The sequence below is a fragment of the Leopardus geoffroyi genome, chromosome B1 (assembly GCF_018350155.1).
Source record: "Leopardus geoffroyi isolate Oge1 chromosome B1, O.geoffroyi_Oge1_pat1.0, whole genome shotgun sequence".
Lineage (NCBI taxonomy): Eukaryota > Metazoa > Chordata > Mammalia > Carnivora > Felidae > Leopardus > Leopardus geoffroyi.
In genome coordinates this window covers 6,499,878-6,517,893 of record NC_059327.1, presented here as the reverse complement: position 1 = coordinate 6,517,893, position 18,016 = coordinate 6,499,878, and the positions used below count along the sequence as shown (strand labels likewise).

The window sequence follows — 18,016 nt, the reverse complement described above, 5'->3', positions numbered from 1 at the left end:
CGCAAGAGATCATCTTGCTCTAGAGCTGTGCTTCCCAGCGCTGTGTCGGCAGCTTTTCAGACTTACTCACCGTGCCCCGGGCACCCCCGGGAGCTGACTGGATCCCTGGCTGTTTCCGTGAAGGGACTGAGTGAAACCATTGTGCGTTCAGAGCCGGGACCACCGCGGCCTCAAGCACGGGGGTTACGGCCGAGCCCTCCCAGCACACAGCTCTTCTGTGACACGTGGCCCCTGCTGCCGTCACCCGCACGCAGTAGGTGATGTCCCCTCTCTACAGGCACACAGAGAGGGGTGGTCGTGGACCCAAGGACCCTCCCCTTCACTGACGGTCCTGCAAACTCCCTAACACTCTCGCACAGGACTTTTTACTGATGTTTCTGGAAATCTTACCAGCGAAGGGCAAAAAATTAAAGTCTGGCAAATGAATGTTTTCCCCAGGTTCCAGAAGGAAAGTCCCTCTGCTTAGATCCTTTAAAGAGCTGGTCCTTCCCCAGTGTGTTCTTCCCTTTCCAGCCTCAGTCTCCTGCACCCAGGATGTCCTCCTTCAGCCCACCCTCAGGCTCGCCTACAAGCCTACCTGCTCTCCACCCACCACCTCCTTCCATTCACTGAACACGCTCGAGCCACGCCCCAGCCCCCACCCCGGGCAGCTGGATGACAACCAGGAGTGTCCGGGAAGCTGGGAGGGGCTGGGATTTCCAGGGATGGTGTGGGTGGTCCCACACCTCAGGCTTGCTTCGTGTGCACCTGCAGGGTGAGAGCTCACAAGCTATCTCCTGGGATCCTGAACCAGTTAGATGGAATATCTGTGCAGGTCCCCAGGCCAGATGTGAGGTTTTGATGACAGTGCGGCCTTCACTCAGAGTGAGGAAGGAAATAGTTCCCTAATTGCTAAGATGTTTCTCATTGCCAGAAGAGTCAGGAACTCGTTGTTCAACAAAGGAGCATTTGATTTCTGTCCTGAGGCTTGCTGGGATCCTGAAGGAGCACCGCCACTCCCTTTGTGTCCCAGGAGGCAAAGCTAGATTCTTCCAGTGAAGATCCAATCAAATGGTCATGTCTTCCTGGAGCAGGTGAGGACGGTGGGCTGGAGAAGTTGGGAACTTCAAGAACAGCAAATAAAGTAGGGGATAGGAAAATGGTCAGCCGTCCAGTTTACTTGCCCATGTGGAAATAAAAATAGAAATAGGTTTCTCACAGTAGAGAAAGAGATTTTCTCTTTGAAAGAGACTGTTTCCAAAGGATGAAGAAATGCCAATAACCATCTGTGAGCTCATACTTGTGTGCCAGATGGATAGAGCTGTAGGGATAAAAAAGAGAAGGTTGATTCATATCTCTGTTACATTCTTCTTCATGAATCTTCCGTGGATGTATCACTACAGAGCTATGTGGCCAGGTTTTTTGACAGAAGCAGGGCTGGGTGTTCTGGTCATACTGTCCCACGATAACCTTGGAGGCACCTGATGGCTGAAGAGGAAGGGTTTCCTGCCAGAAAATCCCCCTAGCTGGCTATGGGGGGTGGTCCTAAGAGTTAGAAACACCACAGCCTGTCAGGAAGAGACCTCTGATATGGAGAGACCCTGAGACACAAGACCACTGCATTGCCTTCAAAAGCTGAGGTAGAGAAACCACCAGGCAGGACACAGACACACAGTGATAAAAACCGAGAACACAGTAAGAGACAGATAATGGCAGACACAAGAACTCAAGAGACAGAGATAAAAAGAGGCAGAGAGAAAGTGAGAGCAAAGCAGAGGACTGAACTCAATCCTCAGAAACAGGGAAAAGAGATGAGGAAAAGATATAGGTGTTAGGGGATGGTATTAGGAAAACACGGACAATTCCAGTTAGGCTGAAATGAAGGGTGTTATCAGGGTACGCGTAATCGTTTTTGCTGGTTGAGAAAACGGGTGGCTTTGCAGTGGGTCTGCAGGCTGATACTTGGAGTGTCCACATCTCCCTGGGAAGAGGCCAATATTAACAGTCAGTAAAGTGGCACTTTTAATAGAAACTTCAGGCAACCAAACAAGGCAGCCTGTGACACTGAGCACCAATTCTCTTGAAGAAAATCTAGTTCCAAAGAGGCTACAGAACCAACTGGACAGAAGCAAATGTCGCCCCTTCGGAAAGCAGTGCACGCCTTCCTGCCCCCCCACCCCGCCCCAGGGGCCTCTCCTGTTCATTATGAACACAATGGGCAGGTGGTCCCCAAATATCAGTCTCCGGGAGAATTAAAATCCAGGCCATCATCAAAGTTACTTTTCTAAAATACGTACTGTGTGTGAAACCATCTACATATTTTTGTTAATTCCCCTCCCCCTCTCCCCCACCGTTTTTATAGTTTGTTGTTGGGTGGACAAGTTCCGTAGCTGGGTGTGCAGGTCTGAGCAGGTGTCGTGAGCTATGCGTAAGTGTGCATAAGTAGCGTGCTAAAGCCAAGAGCTGGCCCCAGGCCAGAGTGTTTCTTAAAGCATATATCTTGTAAAATGCTTAAAACAAAACACAAGGGGCGCCTGGATGGCGCAGTCGGTTAAGCGTCCGACTTCAGCCAGGTCACGATCTCGCGGTCCGTAAGTTCGAGCCCCGCGTCAGGCTCTGGGCTGATGGCTCAGAGCCTGGAGCCTGTTTCCGATTCTGTGTCTCCCTCTCTCTCTGCCCCTCCCCCGTTCATGCTCTGTCTCTCGCTGTCCCAAAAATAAATAAACGTTGAAAAAAAAAATTAAAAAAAAAAAAAAACACAAATATGCCCTCAACACAAGATAAGTTTTGAGTCATGGTAGTTCAAATCAGAGGGCACATACATCCATGTCTTAGACTGTTTTCCCTGAGCTGGTAATGCCTTGCACTCGAAAGAATGAGAATCCAAACGCAGGCAATATAGAAAAACAGAAACCATGGGTACAGCAACCGTGAGAGGGTGGAGAGGGAGGGGGCGGGTGGAGAAAAGGAATGAGAATCAAGGGGTCACAGAGATTGTGTCAGAGATGAGTTCCACCAGGTGAGAAGGGGTAGTGAGGCCCTGCACACAGTAGAAAAAGGGAACGCTTTTCCAGCCCTTATGTATATGGAACTGAGGAAATGTAAGACAAGTGTAGCTTCTATCTGAGCTAGAGAGAATTCTGTGTGTGTGTGTGTGCGTGTGTGTGCGCATGTGTGTGTGCACACGAGTGTGCATGGGAGTATGCAAAGTGTGTTTTTCTGTAAAGGTTGTGGGAGGGAGGTGAGATCATCCAGATGTGTGGCAGAGAGAGGGAAGAACCCAGGCTTTTTGCAAAGCACGGTACCGCCGGTCCAGGCTCTAAGCTGGGGCTTTCGCGAGGTCCATACAGCAGAACTTGTGGGTACAGACTATGACGCAGCATTTCACAAGGGCACAGGGAGCCAAAAAAGGGCCAGTGTCCTTGACTCAAAACATAACCGAAGGTAAAAGAAGACCTTTGCTCTGTTATAGGAAACATCTCAAGGCAAGCTCAGACATAAGTTAAGTGACTCCTTAAAGCCCATCCAAGCCAGGCATTTTGAAGAGGTGAGACAGGCCAGTGAACGATAATGAATGCAGGTTCTGATTTAGGGGGCTTGTATTCTGCGTAAAGGGGCAAGAGATCTTTGGATACACCTTGATGTTCCCATGTAGCATTGTGGGCCCTAGTGGTTACATCATCGAATTTCTCTGGAGAAGTCAGGGATATGGATTTTTATACAGAATCTTTACTCCTTTAGATGTTGACAATTAATCGTCAGAATAAGTTGGGAGACTATATTTCACCCATGGGTTTCCAATTCATTCGATGCAGATATCACTGTGGCTCAGTTCAATGAGCTATGAAGATTTAGACTTGTAATAACCTCAGAAATTCATGATTCCCATGCCCTTGGCAGGCAGAGGGGAAGTGGAGGGTCCAGATGAGTAAACAACTAACCTAAATTTGCACAAAGCCTGGCACCAGAGCACAGGTCTCCAAAGCCTTGTATTGTTTATACTGTACCGCACGGTGGTAGTTATCCATTGCACAACAGCACATGTCGAGTATCTGTGGGTTTCTGTGGGTTGTGGGAACTGTGCACAGTGTGGCCGGGTGCTTCTGGATCAGGACACTCAGGAAGTTGGGGTCAAGCTGTGAGTTCATCTGAAAGCTCATCAGAGAAGGGTCCCCTTCTTCAGGCTCACTCACGTGGTTATTGGCAGAAGTAGCTGTGAGATTGAGGGTCTCTTGAGCTCCTCACTGGGTTGGCCAAAAGTTTCCCTCGGTTTCTTGCCAAATGGGCCTCTCTGTAGGGCAGCTGTAAATATGGCACCTGGCTTCCCTCAAAGTCAGAGAGAAGAGGGCACCCCAAGTTCAATCCACAGTCTTTTTATAACCTGATCCCAGAAGTGGCATCCATCACTACTGCCTTATTCTGTGTGTTAGAAATGAGTCAACAAGGACAACCCACAAAGAAAGGGAAAGGATGACACAAGAGCATGAATTCTAGAAGGTAGGGAGGATTAGGGGCCTTCTGAGAGGCTGCCCACACCCTCATTGTCTCCCAAACGCATGCCAGGGGTCCACAAGCCATGGCCCACCGCCTAAATCCAGCTGCTACCTACCTGTTTTTGGAAATAAAGTTTTATTGGAACAAAGCCACACCCATCTGTTCGCATGTTGCTTATGGTGGCTTTTGCCCCACACCTGCAGAGCTGAGCAACTACCACAGAAACTGTATGATCAGCAAAACCTAATTTTTTTTTGTACTTTATAGCCTTTCACAGAAAAAGTTTTCTGCTTCCTAGTGTATGCAAGTGTAAAACCTTTTTTTAAATATGGAAGAAGAGATTGATAGAGAGATGCCAACGTCATCATTAGCTTGAATTTCTCTCGGTGTCCTGGCATCGTAAATGCCGTGGTGAACACTTCCACGAGGCACTTATCTGGGAATTCTCCAAACAGAAGCAGTCCTGTAGTCTGGGTCAAGCAGATGTGAAGTATGGCTTCCATCACCCGGTCCTGTGGCATTCTTTTCCACCCCATGTATCAGCATACACCTTTCCATTGGAAACCCCACTCATGAAACCTTTGGCCAAAAACACGGATATAAAACATAGTTATGTGTAAGTGCTGAATCACTAAACTGTACACCCAAAACTAACATTACACTGTGTGTTAACCAACTGGAATTGGTGTGTTAACCAACCAACTTGAAAAACTCAAACAAACGTAGTGATAAGGACATCAAGTAGTAGAGTGGCATAGTCATAATTCAGCATAATCCGTGAACCTGACCGATCTGGGCTCCAAACTTGAATTTTACCAAGTTACTTCATTCCTCTTAGCCCCAATTTCCTTACCCTTAAAATCTAGATTGTAATACTGACCTCACACGTTTTTCTCACAGAAAGGCATGAAAGCAGCAGTCACAGTGTTAAGCACAAATAACAGTTCGATAGATGCCAATCGTTATGTGTGAAAACATTTGATGGTTTCCCATCGCCTCTTGCAATAGTTGCTAATAGATTTATTTCAAGTATCAGTTGTGATTAAATAATAGTGGCAGAGTCCTATGTGGTTTTTTTTTTCTTTTTTCTTTTTCTTTTATCTTTTATCTTTTTTTTTTTTTTTTTGTCAGCACAGAGCCTGACGTGGGGCTCGAACTCACAAAACCTGGAGATTATGACCTGAGCCAAAACCAAGAGCTAGACGCTTAACCAACTGAGCCAACCCAGGTGCCCCAGGAGTCCTATATTTTTAAAAAAAATTCCCGTGGGGTCCCACCTCTTGCCTTTGGGGACATCTCTTCCTCCACCCCAGCCCCCAACGCACTGAGGAGTTATAAGAGCCACCTACAACCTGAAAGTCCTTCCCAAGCCAGCGGCCAGCAGACCGTGTAGGCTGGTGGCAAGGGTTGCTATACGATGAGTTTTCACTGGGGCTGAGCATGAAATGCAGTGAAAGAATCTGATTAGAGTGTAAAAGTATAAACAGAAAGTAATGCATCATCCACACTGCATTCCATTTGGAAAGAAAATATTGCTGTCAGATGGTAGGAGGGTAGGGTAGAGTCTTACATATGAATGTTTGTGTACTTATTCCCTTCCTGATTTTGCCCTCAGGAGCCGGGAGACTCATCCCTCACCATGTTAGCTGTGATTTTAGACTCTGGGAAAGTCACACGGCACCACATCACTGCTCAGGCTCCAAATTCCTGAACGAGTTTCAACCTGCTAAAAGGGTCATCATCTCTAGAGCCTGGCTCTCTCTCCAGAACGCGTCTCCCTTAATTCTCTCTGCTCGCAACTCAGGTCAACAGTGGCACCGATCACACTTCATTCTATGTGGAACGAATTTCTTGAGACAGATGCCAGGAAGCAATAAATTAGGGAGCGATGGGTTGAGGGAATAGGAGGTCACGTGAACGTCGACCACCCTTTTGAGAAATTCGGTAATGAATGAAAGAAGAGGTAAGGTAATGGTTTAAGGAGAAAAGAAGGGTCAAATACAGGTTATTTTTAAATAAAGAATTGAGTGCAATTGGACCATATGAAGGAGCCAGTGGAAAAGGAGAGGAAGAGAGTGGCATAAGAGAAAAAGGGTTTATGCAATAGTCTATGGCTAAAAGAGGTGGAATTCAGAGAACAGAGAAAGAAAGAGCCACGGAAGAGAGAAACCCTTCCTCTTAAACAAGGTAGAGAAGCCAGAATAGGTGAAGATACAAAAATTCGAGGGAGAGTCTAGAACATGGTGACCTGTTGAAGACAGGATTGGTCCCCATGTCCTTCTACCCCCGTACGTTGAAACACTTGGTGAAAGAGAGAATTAATTTGTAGAGCCCTGCATGTCTTCTCCATTGTTTACTAAAAGTGTGCCCCCTGAACCATCTGGGTGTTTTCTTAGGCAGGAAGGATATCATCCAGTCATCTAAACTGCCAGGAGGAATATGAGCAAAACCCAAACAAAACAAGAACACGCGGCATCCATTCAGAAGACATTTTTTTCCCTTTGCTGGCAGGAGTCGATGTGGGAGCGTCCACAAGTGGGAAGAGCCCACCCGTCAAGCCCCAGCCTGAACAGAAGGCGAAGGTGCGTTCGGTGAGCCAGAGAACTTGCCTGCAGCGAACCTCCAGCACCACACGCAGGAGGTGCTGCGGGAGGGCTCACCTTTGGAGGCAACGTCACCTTCTGACTGTACTCTCCAGAGACATCCCACTGCGCCACGCGGTGCCCCTCATCTTTCCCGTTTCCTTCCTGTAATATTCTCAGACAGAGTCAGGTAAACCTGGCACTCACTGGCAGGAATTTCCATAGAGCCCCTGGGCAGAGAAAAGAAGCAGTGCTCTGCTGAGACCTTCCTCTGGACCGCATCTGGTTTCTCGAGAACCACACTGTCACTGGGGTGTAGAGGAGCAAGGGATCTGGGGACGGTCCCCTGGGCATCAGGAGGCTCATCTCACAGTGGCTGCGCTCCCGCGGCCATCACATGACACCATTTGCGAGTAGATGATGTAAATGGTTTCAACACGCAAGGTTTTTTGGGAGTCACCCCAGCCCATTGGCCCTATTGTATGCACGGCATTCTCCGCCCTTCCTCCCAGCCTTTATTGAAGGAGCTACGGGGTGGTCAGCACGTTTGAGACTTTAAATCTGAGATCTAGTCTTTCATGAATTCATGGCATGTCTGCCAAACCAAATGCAAAACTGTCCACATGCACATCCACTTGACTTTGACCAGACTAGACTATTCACTGCTCCCTAAACTTGCTCTATGCTTTGCTGCCTCTGTGGTGGCTCCTGGGGAGAAGAGTTGTGTCTGAGTCTCTGCTCCAGCCCATGAACCCGATGGAGTCCTGTGACTCCCGGTGAGTCCCTCAGGCCCAACTCTTATCCCTTCTTGGTACACCTCCCCTTGCCTTTCTATCGATATCCCCCCTTTTTTCCTATAGTGGATGAAGTACAATATCAAATAAAGTGTGCACAACACAGGGGTGTTTGTAGGAAGCTACACAGTGTTTGTTCATGCCTGGGAGATGCAAAAATGCCAAGAAAACTTGTTGGCAGAAGATGATACAAAATATTTGTCCACACCCAAGTGGTTTGGTGAAGACAAGTCAGTTAGCCTGTGTGAAATAAAGCCCGAGCTTCCCCTGGCCCACTTCCTGGCGATGAGAAGTAGCTCTCTGACTTGGGTTTGGAGGGGAGACAGTAAAGCTGGAGGCAGAGCTCAGATGCCCTCAGGAGCTCTGCAAACGTATCAAGGCACAAAGCAGGGGAAATGAGACTTCATTCTAAGCTGACCTCCCTGGGGGCCTAATTCACTGGCAAAACAAAGTACCTCCATGGATGGTCTCCAACTGGAGGCCTACAGTTTGCTACCTTTCTGGAAGGAAAGGTAACCTATGGTCACATAGTTGGGAAAAGGTTTTATTTTTCCTGGTTCTGTGTTCACATTATTTTAGAATAATCAAGCTAAAATTGCAGCAACGAATTGGAATGCTAGAAACCACCTCACGTACACCTATTGTAAGGGTCAAATTGTAGTGTAGGGCTAACGCTTAGCTTGAAAAATAACAGCTTTGTTCTGACACTGAAGGTCAAAAGATAACAGCCTTGCTTTTACTCTTGTAAATCAGGCTTTACCAATGAAGGAAACAAAAGTTCAAAGAAAAGAGCATCAAAGGCAAGGTCAAGGAGATCCACTGGTTGTAACTTAGAGGCAGAAAGTCTAAAATAATCACCTCATTAGGCAACTGTTTCTAACTCATCTGGGAACTGTTTCTCTCTTCTGTTCCCAGGTAATGATAAAACGATGCGATCAGCTTTAAAAACTCTGTACTCTGGCTGTTTGGAGCCTCACTCTTATCAAGAGTGTTGGTCTGATTGGTCAGCCTTGCCTCTCATTGTAATAAACTTTGTTGTGACTGTCACTGTGCCCGTAGCATTCTGTTTCAGGAGTCGTGTGGATGCAACACTATCATGGAAGCATACATGAACATGAGAACTGTTAGGATGTCCTTGGAACCACAGTAGAGGGGACGGCCCTCTTGCCAGCACAACCCAACAAAAAGCCCCTGGTGGCGTGCCAGAACGAATTGGAGGTCAACCAATCACCGAGCGACAGCGCGACCTGACGTGAAAAAGGCCCACCCGGACCTAAACCCGGAACTGCTGCAGCTTAAAAACCCCACCCCACCACACCTGGGGGTGACTCCCCTGACTCCTCTCTCTCTCTTCCTGAGTCATGGAACCTCGCCCGAGACCTTAGTTCCCAAATAAAGCCTTTGACTGCTAAAATTTTTTAGCCTCTGACTCCTATCTTTACCCTGCCTTATGACTGACCCTAACAAGAACAATCAAGAGACCATGACAAGTTGGCATCGACTCACAACCCCATACCACCATCTCAAAGATGAAATCTATGCTCAATCTTGAGATGTGGCTGAGGTATACGGAGGGCTGTGTGTAGCAAAGCGTTATTCTCACTGGTGACAATACAGTAATATCACAAGGAGAGGAATTAACAGAACTTTAATATTGTATGGTTTAGAGCATGGACTGTGAAGACCAACTAGACCAAGTCAAAGTCCAAGTAGAGACACTGAGATAAATGTAAGAATCTCAAATCGTGTGAATGTAATATAGATGGTTGGTCATAGAAGAGAGCTGAGAAGCCAAATGTATGATGAGTCACCTCAGTATTTGCAACAGCAGAAAGGCACTACTGTCCCTAGAGCCAGAGGGAACAAAGGAGGAAGGAGGTGATGTTCCCAAAGCCTGGATTATGGAGCACTCCACAGACGCTGGGGTCAGGGTGGACCTGCCTAGTGGAAGCTGGGACCAGGGATGAAGTGCCCTCCCATCTTCTGCTAAGGCATCCCTTTGGCCAATCCATATGGTACATGGAGGGCAGGAGCTCCTGGAAAATGTATGCAGTTCCCTGCAGTTCATAGTATGGCCATTTACTACGTGGGTGGGTTGAGGCAAGTCAACCTACCTCTCTGTGCCTCAGGGTCCTCAACTGTAAGACTGGGATAACGCCTTTCTTTGCCTGTGTAACTTATCCAACAGTGGTCATGACAAGATGAAAATGGCTATAAAGGACGGTGGCTGGCCCTCCATCTTAGACTGTGATAAGATAAAGAAAGGAGTTGGGGCGCCTGGGTGGCGCAGTCGATTAAGCGTCCGACTTCAGCCAGGTCACGATCTCGCGGTCCGTGAGTTCGAGCCCCGCGTCGGGCTCTGGGCTGATGGCTCGGAGCCTGGAGCCTGTTTCCGATTCTGTGTCTCCCTCTCTCTCTGCCCCTCCCCCGTTCATGCTCTGTCTCTCTCTGTCCCAAAAATAAATAAACGTTGAAAAAAAAAAAATTTAAAAAAAAAAAGAAAGGAGTGGATATTCTGGATTCCCTTGCTGGGAGCCCATGCCATAATCTTTAAGCTGCCTTAATATTGCTAACCATCCTCTCATTGGTTATTCTTCCTGTGGGCCACATGGGTAATACTTGAGTCCCATGGTGACTTTCAGTCAATTTCACAGCATGAACTCAGAGGCCTTTCACTGTGGACTAGCAGGACACACATTACTCTCTGTGCTTACTGCTGAGGTACTGAGATGCTCAGAGAACCAAGAAACCTGCTCAAGGAAACCCAAATAAGAAGTGAAAGGACTGATAGTTAAACCAGTAACTTCTCTCTTCAAACCCAGTGTTCTGCCCTCCACCTAGTGCTGCCTTCATACCCAAAACTTGCATCAACCACATCTCTGCTCCATATTTTCAAAATAGAATTAAAAAAAAAAAAAAAACCAGATTAGTGGAAAGACTAATACAAAAGTTTAAGTAATTGACGTCTCTCCTCCTCAACCTTATCAGCATTCGGAAACTTCTGTTAGAGGGAGAGAAAATTCGGCTTGTCCAGCACACCGCTGTGTGGGGTCTACATTTCCAAGCTCTGTGACTTGAGGCAACTAGGGCCAGGGTGTGGCACCAGCTCCTTCTACTGTGTCAGACACCACAGGCACATACTCATTATCCGGTGGGAGATGTGTAACTGCTAGTACTTGAGAGGCCAAAAGTGCTTTTGACATTAAAAAAAAAAAAAAAAAAAAAAAAAAAGGATAATAAGCCACAAAAAAGACAAACTGCAGTTACCAGCAGAGGAAAAGTGAAGAACCTTGTCTAACTCTTCTGGTGTTTGAATTTTTACCACAAACACGCATGACTTTCATAAACGTTCTCAAAATTCATTTGGTAGTGGGGAGGGTGCTACTGCCATAGCTCTTCCCACAGGCCCCTGCTTCCAAATTAGCTGATGAGGAATAATGGCTTTCATTCCCAAAGAACCTCTTATAAAATAGTGGCATTGCCTCAGAAATGCCTTCCAGTCTTGGAAGGAACCAGTTAGACCAAGAGTTCACTGTGGAGGTCTGTGTTCCTTGCGGAAAAGTAAATCATTCCCGGTGACCTGATGCTCGCATGACTCTGGCCCTGCACCTGGGCTGAGAGCAGGTATTGCTTCTCTACAACACCCACCCCACCCTCCTTTTTATCCTGTGTAAGCCTGAGCAAGGCTGTCTGTACAGCCGCCACCCACCCTGCCCCACACTCACTTCCTTCCCCATTTAAAAATATCTGCTTTGAAACTGGTGCAGCCACTCTGGAAAACAGTATGGAGGTTCCTCAAAAAATTAAAAACAGAACTACCCTACGACCCAGCAATTGCACTACTAGGTATTTATCCAAGGGATACAGATATGCTGTTTCGAAGGGGCACCTGCACCCCAATGTTTATAGCAGCACTATCAACAATAACCAAAGTATGGAAAGAGCCAAATGTCCATCGACGGATGAATGGATAAAGAATATATATATATATATATATATATATATATATATATATATATATATGAAATCTTGCCATTTGCAAGTACGTGGATGGAACTAGAGGGTATTATGCGAAGCAAAATTAGTCAGCCAGAGAAAGACAAATATCATATGACTTCACTCATATGAGGACTTCAAGAGACAAAACAGATGGATATAAGGGAAGGGAAGCAAAAATAATAAAACAGGGAGGGGGACAAAACAGAAGAGACTTTTCAATATGGAGAACAAACAGAGGGTTACTGGAGGGGTTGTGGGAGGAGGGACGGGCTAAATGGGTAAGGGGCACTAAGGAATCTACTCCTGAAATCTTTGTTGCACTATATGCTAACTTGGATGTAAATTAAAAAAAGAAAAGAAAAAAAAATTAAAAAAATAAAAATAAAAAGATGAAGTGTTTACAAGTCCAAACTGTTTTTAAATTATCTAAACCTGCCTTTTACTCTTTCTTCCACCTTTCCACAGCCCTGTGCTGGAGCCCTTACTATGACACTTATCAGAACTCCCCCGTCTATGGCTTATGTGACCCCAAGCACGTGGCACTTGTCTGTATCGATAGGAGGGGTTCAGAGTGTGTTTACAGGACCCGATGAGTGCACCAAGATCCCAAATACACAGTCCCAGAACTAATATACCCCGGGACCTCAGTGGATCTGTTTTAAGTGCATTCGCACAATGCAACAGCCAGGCAATGTCATGGTGACTTCAGGTCCCAATTAAACAGTCTATTGACAAATACAACCCACTGATGGATTCCTTAATATTTAAGTCTAATCATTAAAAAAAAAAAAAAAGTTGGCCCTTTAGACATCAAGTTAATATCCAGTAGAAATCACCTGATCTCTGGACTCCCTTGAATGCTCTTGAGCCATGAATAACTAGAAGTCTTAAATGTGCCTTCCCATGGCCCTCATTTGTATAGGGAGTGTCATCAACAAGGAAGAGGTGCCAGTCCACCGAATGCATCATCCCAGCATTTTCCTTCTCTGAGGAGGGAAAATGAGACACCTTGACTCATGAATTTGACAGTTTTCAGATAATGATGACGTGTAAGCCGTGTTTCACGAAGTTATTGTCCTGCATCACATGCCAAGGAGCATAGGGTCAGGGACTCTGGAAAGTGCCCCATTTCTCCTCCCTCTCCTATCTGGAAGCTGATCCCATTCTATCTCAATTTCAGGCATACCTGTGCAGGCTTAGGATGTGACCCAACCTGAGTTTACACCTAGATTCTGAATATGTCCAAAGCTGGACTGCTTTGGTCCTGGGTGAGCTTCAGATTCACCCAGGGCTTTAAGAAGAAGGCTCATAAATACCACAGTGGGGACAAGGCAGCTCCAGACTACATGCCCTAGGATGGCTCCCAAGAGGAGGGGGTCTTTCCCACCCATATCTATAACCAGCTCTGAGCCAGACCTGGACCTGATGCCTAGAGGGCATCGGGATGGCTGTGTGCTCACATCAAGTTTGCTTCACCCTTTAGGTTTGCAATTAACTTGGGGTGAGTGGGCGTGGTCTGTGGGGTAAGAGACACTGGCATGAAGCATCAGGAAACACGTCATATTGTCATCACTGTACTATTACAGGAATTGCAGCCGTTGCTTACTTGTACCTATGGTTGTGTCCTGCAATCCTTATAAAGTGGACGAACACACCTTCCCACCCAGTCTCAGCGTGCTGCGAAGCCTGCCGGCCATGAGAATCTGTTATCTCCTCTTCGTGTTGCCCTTCCTGTTCTTGATGCCTGTTCCAGGTAAGATGGGTCGGGAGGTGAGCGGGTTGAAACAGTTGCAAAGAGGTCAGTCCCTCCCCATCCTCCAGGGAACTTTAGACCAAGGAGATTTGTTGTATGGGAACAGACGTCACCATTTTTTTTTCTGTTGAGAATCATCAGGGACCTTGAAGCAGTTTTCTCAGTCTTTTCTGATCCACTCCTCAGAGACTACATAGCTCACAAAGACCACTCCTTCATGGAAAGATGGTTTTACTTGTTCATGAGACATAAAGAGAATGATACAAAAACCTTTAACACCAACAGGAAAGACTGATTTAATCTGAACTCAGAAGCACAGACTCCCAGTTACTAGCTTGCTGGTTCCAAGTAGAGTCTTTGGACCTCTTGAGACCCAGGGGACCATGACCACCCCAGCCCTTGGGTGCTCCCAGTGGCCACGCCCCTTCCCCACGGCCACCTCGGTGGTCCTCGGCAGAGCTGTGGCCCATAGAAGCCCAGTTGACTGGTTGCTTAGTCCTTCCCCTACTTTACTTCTCATTTTATAGAAAAAAAAAAAAAAAAAAGAAAGGGTAATTAAAAAAAAAAGATACCCTAAAATAAAAGAAAAACAAACAATTCCCTTGAGTGATTAATAGTGATTGGAATAATATTTTATTTAAAAAGGAAATTACAAATTGGCATCTACCAAATCCTAACCAGTATCTTTATACCATGTGTTTTCTCATTTCTTAATCGGAAGAAATGTGTATGTTCACCCCATGAGGTATACAACTAGGATTATAACTGAATTCACTTTCCAACTACCCGACCCTAAATAGAAGTGTATATTGAAGGCAGGAGAGGCTGGGGGGGGGGGGCGGGGGGGTTGGGGCTTGTGGGGGGGGGGGGGAATACAAGAAAAGTAGCAGACCAGTTATTTGGGGAATTCCAAAAGCCCTGTGCTTGGACCAAGCTTTCTATGTGTCCTGTTTTTTCGCTACAGGAAATGGAGGAATTATAAGCCTCCTGCAGAAGCAGTTTTGCAGTTTGAGAAGCGGCCGGTGCGCTCTGCTAACCTGCCTTCCAAAGGAGGAGCAAATCGGCCGATGCTCTCTCAGCGGCCGAAAGTGCTGCCGAAGAAAGAAATAAAAAATCCAGAAACGCGATGGGAATGTTGTAAAGTGTTGTGAGATGCCTCCTGGAAGTTTGTAGAAGCAAAATCAAATTAAATATTTTTCTCAAAACAATTAGGAGCTTGATTATTTTTTTTAATTCTGGTTATTGTGGTCATTGTTACCAAACTGATAGCTTAGAAAGTGTTACTGGACTCACCTTTAATTCAAACACAGGAAAATCTGGAGGAATCCCCCAGGGGACCTGAGCTTATTTTCCAAGGGTTATCAGATTTGATTCCCTTTTTTGCAAATTATGTATCCCAGTGAAACTGGACTGCCTGTTTTCCCTGAAATATTTCCTTTGCCTTCCTGTCACCGGTGCCTCTGCTCTGGCCGACCACGTCGCTGGCATGCAATCACCCTTCTGCAAACTTCAACCCATCCCCCCGCCCCCCACCCTAGGCCATTGCAGATCCTGCCTCCTTCTTAAAAAGAGTGCCTCTTTCCAGAAAGAATAGGAGATTTCCTCTGATTCACTGCAGGGTTCTGACCCAGTGCTCCTTCAATGAATCTTGCTTGATCTCTGCGTCCTATACATTTGCATATTTCCAATCTCCGTATTTGGTTGCATCACTTTTTAAGGGCAAGGACCTTGTCTTCCTCCTGTCTGGAACCTCATAAAGTGCCTGGAGCACAACAGCTGCTCAGACGGTTTAGTGAAGTACATTGCAGTGGCTTGAAGGTGCTATGGTTTGAACAGTGTTCTCCCGACAGATGGTTGGAACGGATGGTTCCAGGAGATGGAGAAGCAGGCCCATCTTCCCCATCACCAGCCCTATACAAAGGCAAGAGAACCCGGCTGTCAGGAAGAGGGGAGCAGACTCCTGCAGAGAAGAGCCTGGATCCCACTTCCCATCAAGAAAAGGATGAACAGCTGTGGGAACTGCCCTCCTACAGGATGCAGCTGGGGAAGCAGACAGAGATGCCAGACTGCTGTTCCAGACGCTGGACAGTCAGCAGTGTGAGACCGTGGCTGTGGAGGCCGGTGAGAGTCTCCAGTCTCCTTCGGGAAGCAGGTTCCAGGCCAAAGCACAGGGAAGAAGAAGCCAAGCAGACCAGAGATGGATCAAAGTTCAGGCAGCCCAAGACCCCTGCATTCCTGGCATGGAGAACCGGAAAGGGGCATCTGGATAAGGACAGAGCTCCCAAGTGCAGAAGAGGACTGTCTTGAGTCTTGGCCGGAGTGCCGGGCTCAGCACCTTGGGGTTAAATTTGGCAAGCTCAGAGGAAAACAAAAACACCCAACAGGGATTGGATGGACAATTCCAGGAACACACACCAGTCTGGAACACGTGCATTCCCACCAGCAGGGTGGAGAGAGTCCTCACAAAGGGATGGCATTTGTAGCCCTCCTCTGGAGCCCTAGTGTGAACTGTTCCGGAATTACTCTGGGTGGTGATGATATGTCAGTGCAGGTGCACCAATTTGGCCAGATGCGGATGGGGAGGCTGTGCGAGTGTGAAGACAGGGGACATGTGTGAAATCTCTGTACGTTCTGCTCAGTTTTCTATGAGCCTAAAACTGCTCTAAAAAATAAAGTCTATTTTAAATTTTTTTTTCAACGTTTATTCATTTTTGGGACAGAGAGAGACAGAGCATGAACGGGGGAGGGGCAGAGAGAGAGGGAGACACAGAATCGGAAACAGGCTCCAGGCTCTGAGCCATCAGCCCAGAGCCTGACGCGGGGCTCGAACTCACGGACCGCGAGATCGTGACCTGGCTGAAGTCGGACGCCTAACCGACTGCGCCACCCAGGCGCCCCAAAATAAAGTCTATTTTAAAAATAAGGTAAAAATTTTTAAGCAACTAAAAGCTAACAAAATTTCTCACCAGAAAACCTGCACTATTAATTTTTGTTTCTTTAAGCAGAAGAATAATGCCAGATGGAAATTTGGCTCTACATGACCAGCTAAGATTCTATGTCAAATGAAGAGCCTGTCAGCTCCTTAAAAAATAAGATCATAAGAAGGGCACCTGGGTGGCTCAGTCGGTTAAGCGGCCAACTTCGGCTCAGGTCGTGATCTTGGGGTTCATGGGTAAGCCCCGCATCAGGCTCTGTGCTGACAGCTCGGAGCCTGGAGCCTGCTTTGGATTCTGTGTCTCCCTCTCTCTCTGCCTTTACTCCACTCATGCTCTCTCTTTCTCTCTCCCCAAAATAAATAAATATTTAAAAAAATTTTTAATATGATAATAAGATACATGCTGTCTATAAGAAACTTATGTGAGATATCAAATGGAAAGACAAAGATAGATTAAAAATAAAAGAATGGAAACAGGCTAAGGAAACATTGATCTAAAGAAAACAGAATTAATTATGTTGGCTAATTGCCTATAAATCAAAGTAGATTTTAGAAGAAGTATTACCAGGAATAAAAGGGGATATTTTTCCCAGTCATAAAGTGGTTAATTCACCAATAACATATATTACATCATATAATACTAAATTAGAATGCTCTTCATAACAAAATCCCAAAAGTCTTAAAGGAAAACTGATATAAAGGGGAGGAGAAACTGACACATTAGCAATTACTAGTAGATACTGTTGTAATGCCCGAAGTTCCTAAACCTCCCACAAAAGACCACCAGAGTCGTGAGTCAAAGCCAAGCGGCAAGGGTCGTTTATTGCAGGTTCGAACCTGGACCTCTGCGCACTCGTTGCTGGTGACGCTAAGAGGCCTCGATCAGGGTTGGTACAGCGTTTTTATAGACAGGGACAAATAGCACAGGTGAGGTTTCAAATTATGAGGGGCCTGATTAGTCGATTTTAAAGTACGGACATTTGTGGTTTTCTGATTGGGCGTCCTTTGTCTGTCCTTTGGCGGGAAGGCTTTGTCCGTTACTTGTGGTGGGAGAAAAAAAAAAAAAGGGGAAGGGGATAGGTGAGGAATGTGCTAAGCAAGCAGGTTTACAGAAGCGAGAAACGCCGGTTAGTTTATGTACAACCACTCATTCCATTACATATCAGACTACATTTAGGAAGGTTTACAACCCATTCTACTACACAGCTGGTTACATTCAGGAAAGGTCTCACAATGCTCATAGCAAACAGCAAGCAAAACAGACTTCTCAGCAATTGTATTTCTTATCAAAGATCCATAATAAGCAGAAAAGAGAACCTAGCTTTAAACTAAGGTAGGGCTGTCATTTGGATTGTTCCTTTCACTGTGACATTTCATTTGTAGTGAAAAGAAAAAGCAGAAAAAAGTATCAGTAATAATATATGGAAGACATGAACACTATCATGCAGTGTGACCTAACTGAAATTTATAGGACACTCTA

General features: G+C 46.2%; 1 protein-coding gene and 1 long non-coding RNA gene across 2 annotated transcripts; one reads left to right on the top strand and one right to left on the bottom strand.

Annotated features, from left to right (window-relative positions):
- Nucleotides 1-4,589: 4,589 nt before the first annotated feature.
- On the bottom strand, nucleotides 4,590-8,556 carry LOC123584293. Its single transcript, XR_006705306.1, has 2 exons — nucleotides 7,134-8,556; nucleotides 4,590-5,052 (listed from the first exon to the last, which is right to left on the bottom strand). It is a non-coding gene; the product is annotated as an uncharacterized LOC123584293 (long non-coding RNA).
- A 4,876-nt stretch (nucleotides 8,557-13,432) lies between these two features.
- LOC123582598 (beta-defensin 103A-like) lies at nucleotides 13,433-14,809 on the top strand. The gene is made up of 2 exons (XM_045448870.1): nucleotides 13,433-13,601; nucleotides 14,566-14,809. The coding sequence occupies exons 1-2, from the start codon at nucleotides 13,463-13,465 to the stop codon at nucleotides 14,709-14,711; spliced, it is 285 nt and encodes a 94-aa protein (XP_045304826.1). The 5' UTR covers nucleotides 13,433-13,462; the 3' UTR covers nucleotides 14,712-14,809.
- The last annotated feature ends 3,207 nt before the right edge of the window (nucleotides 14,810-18,016 follow it).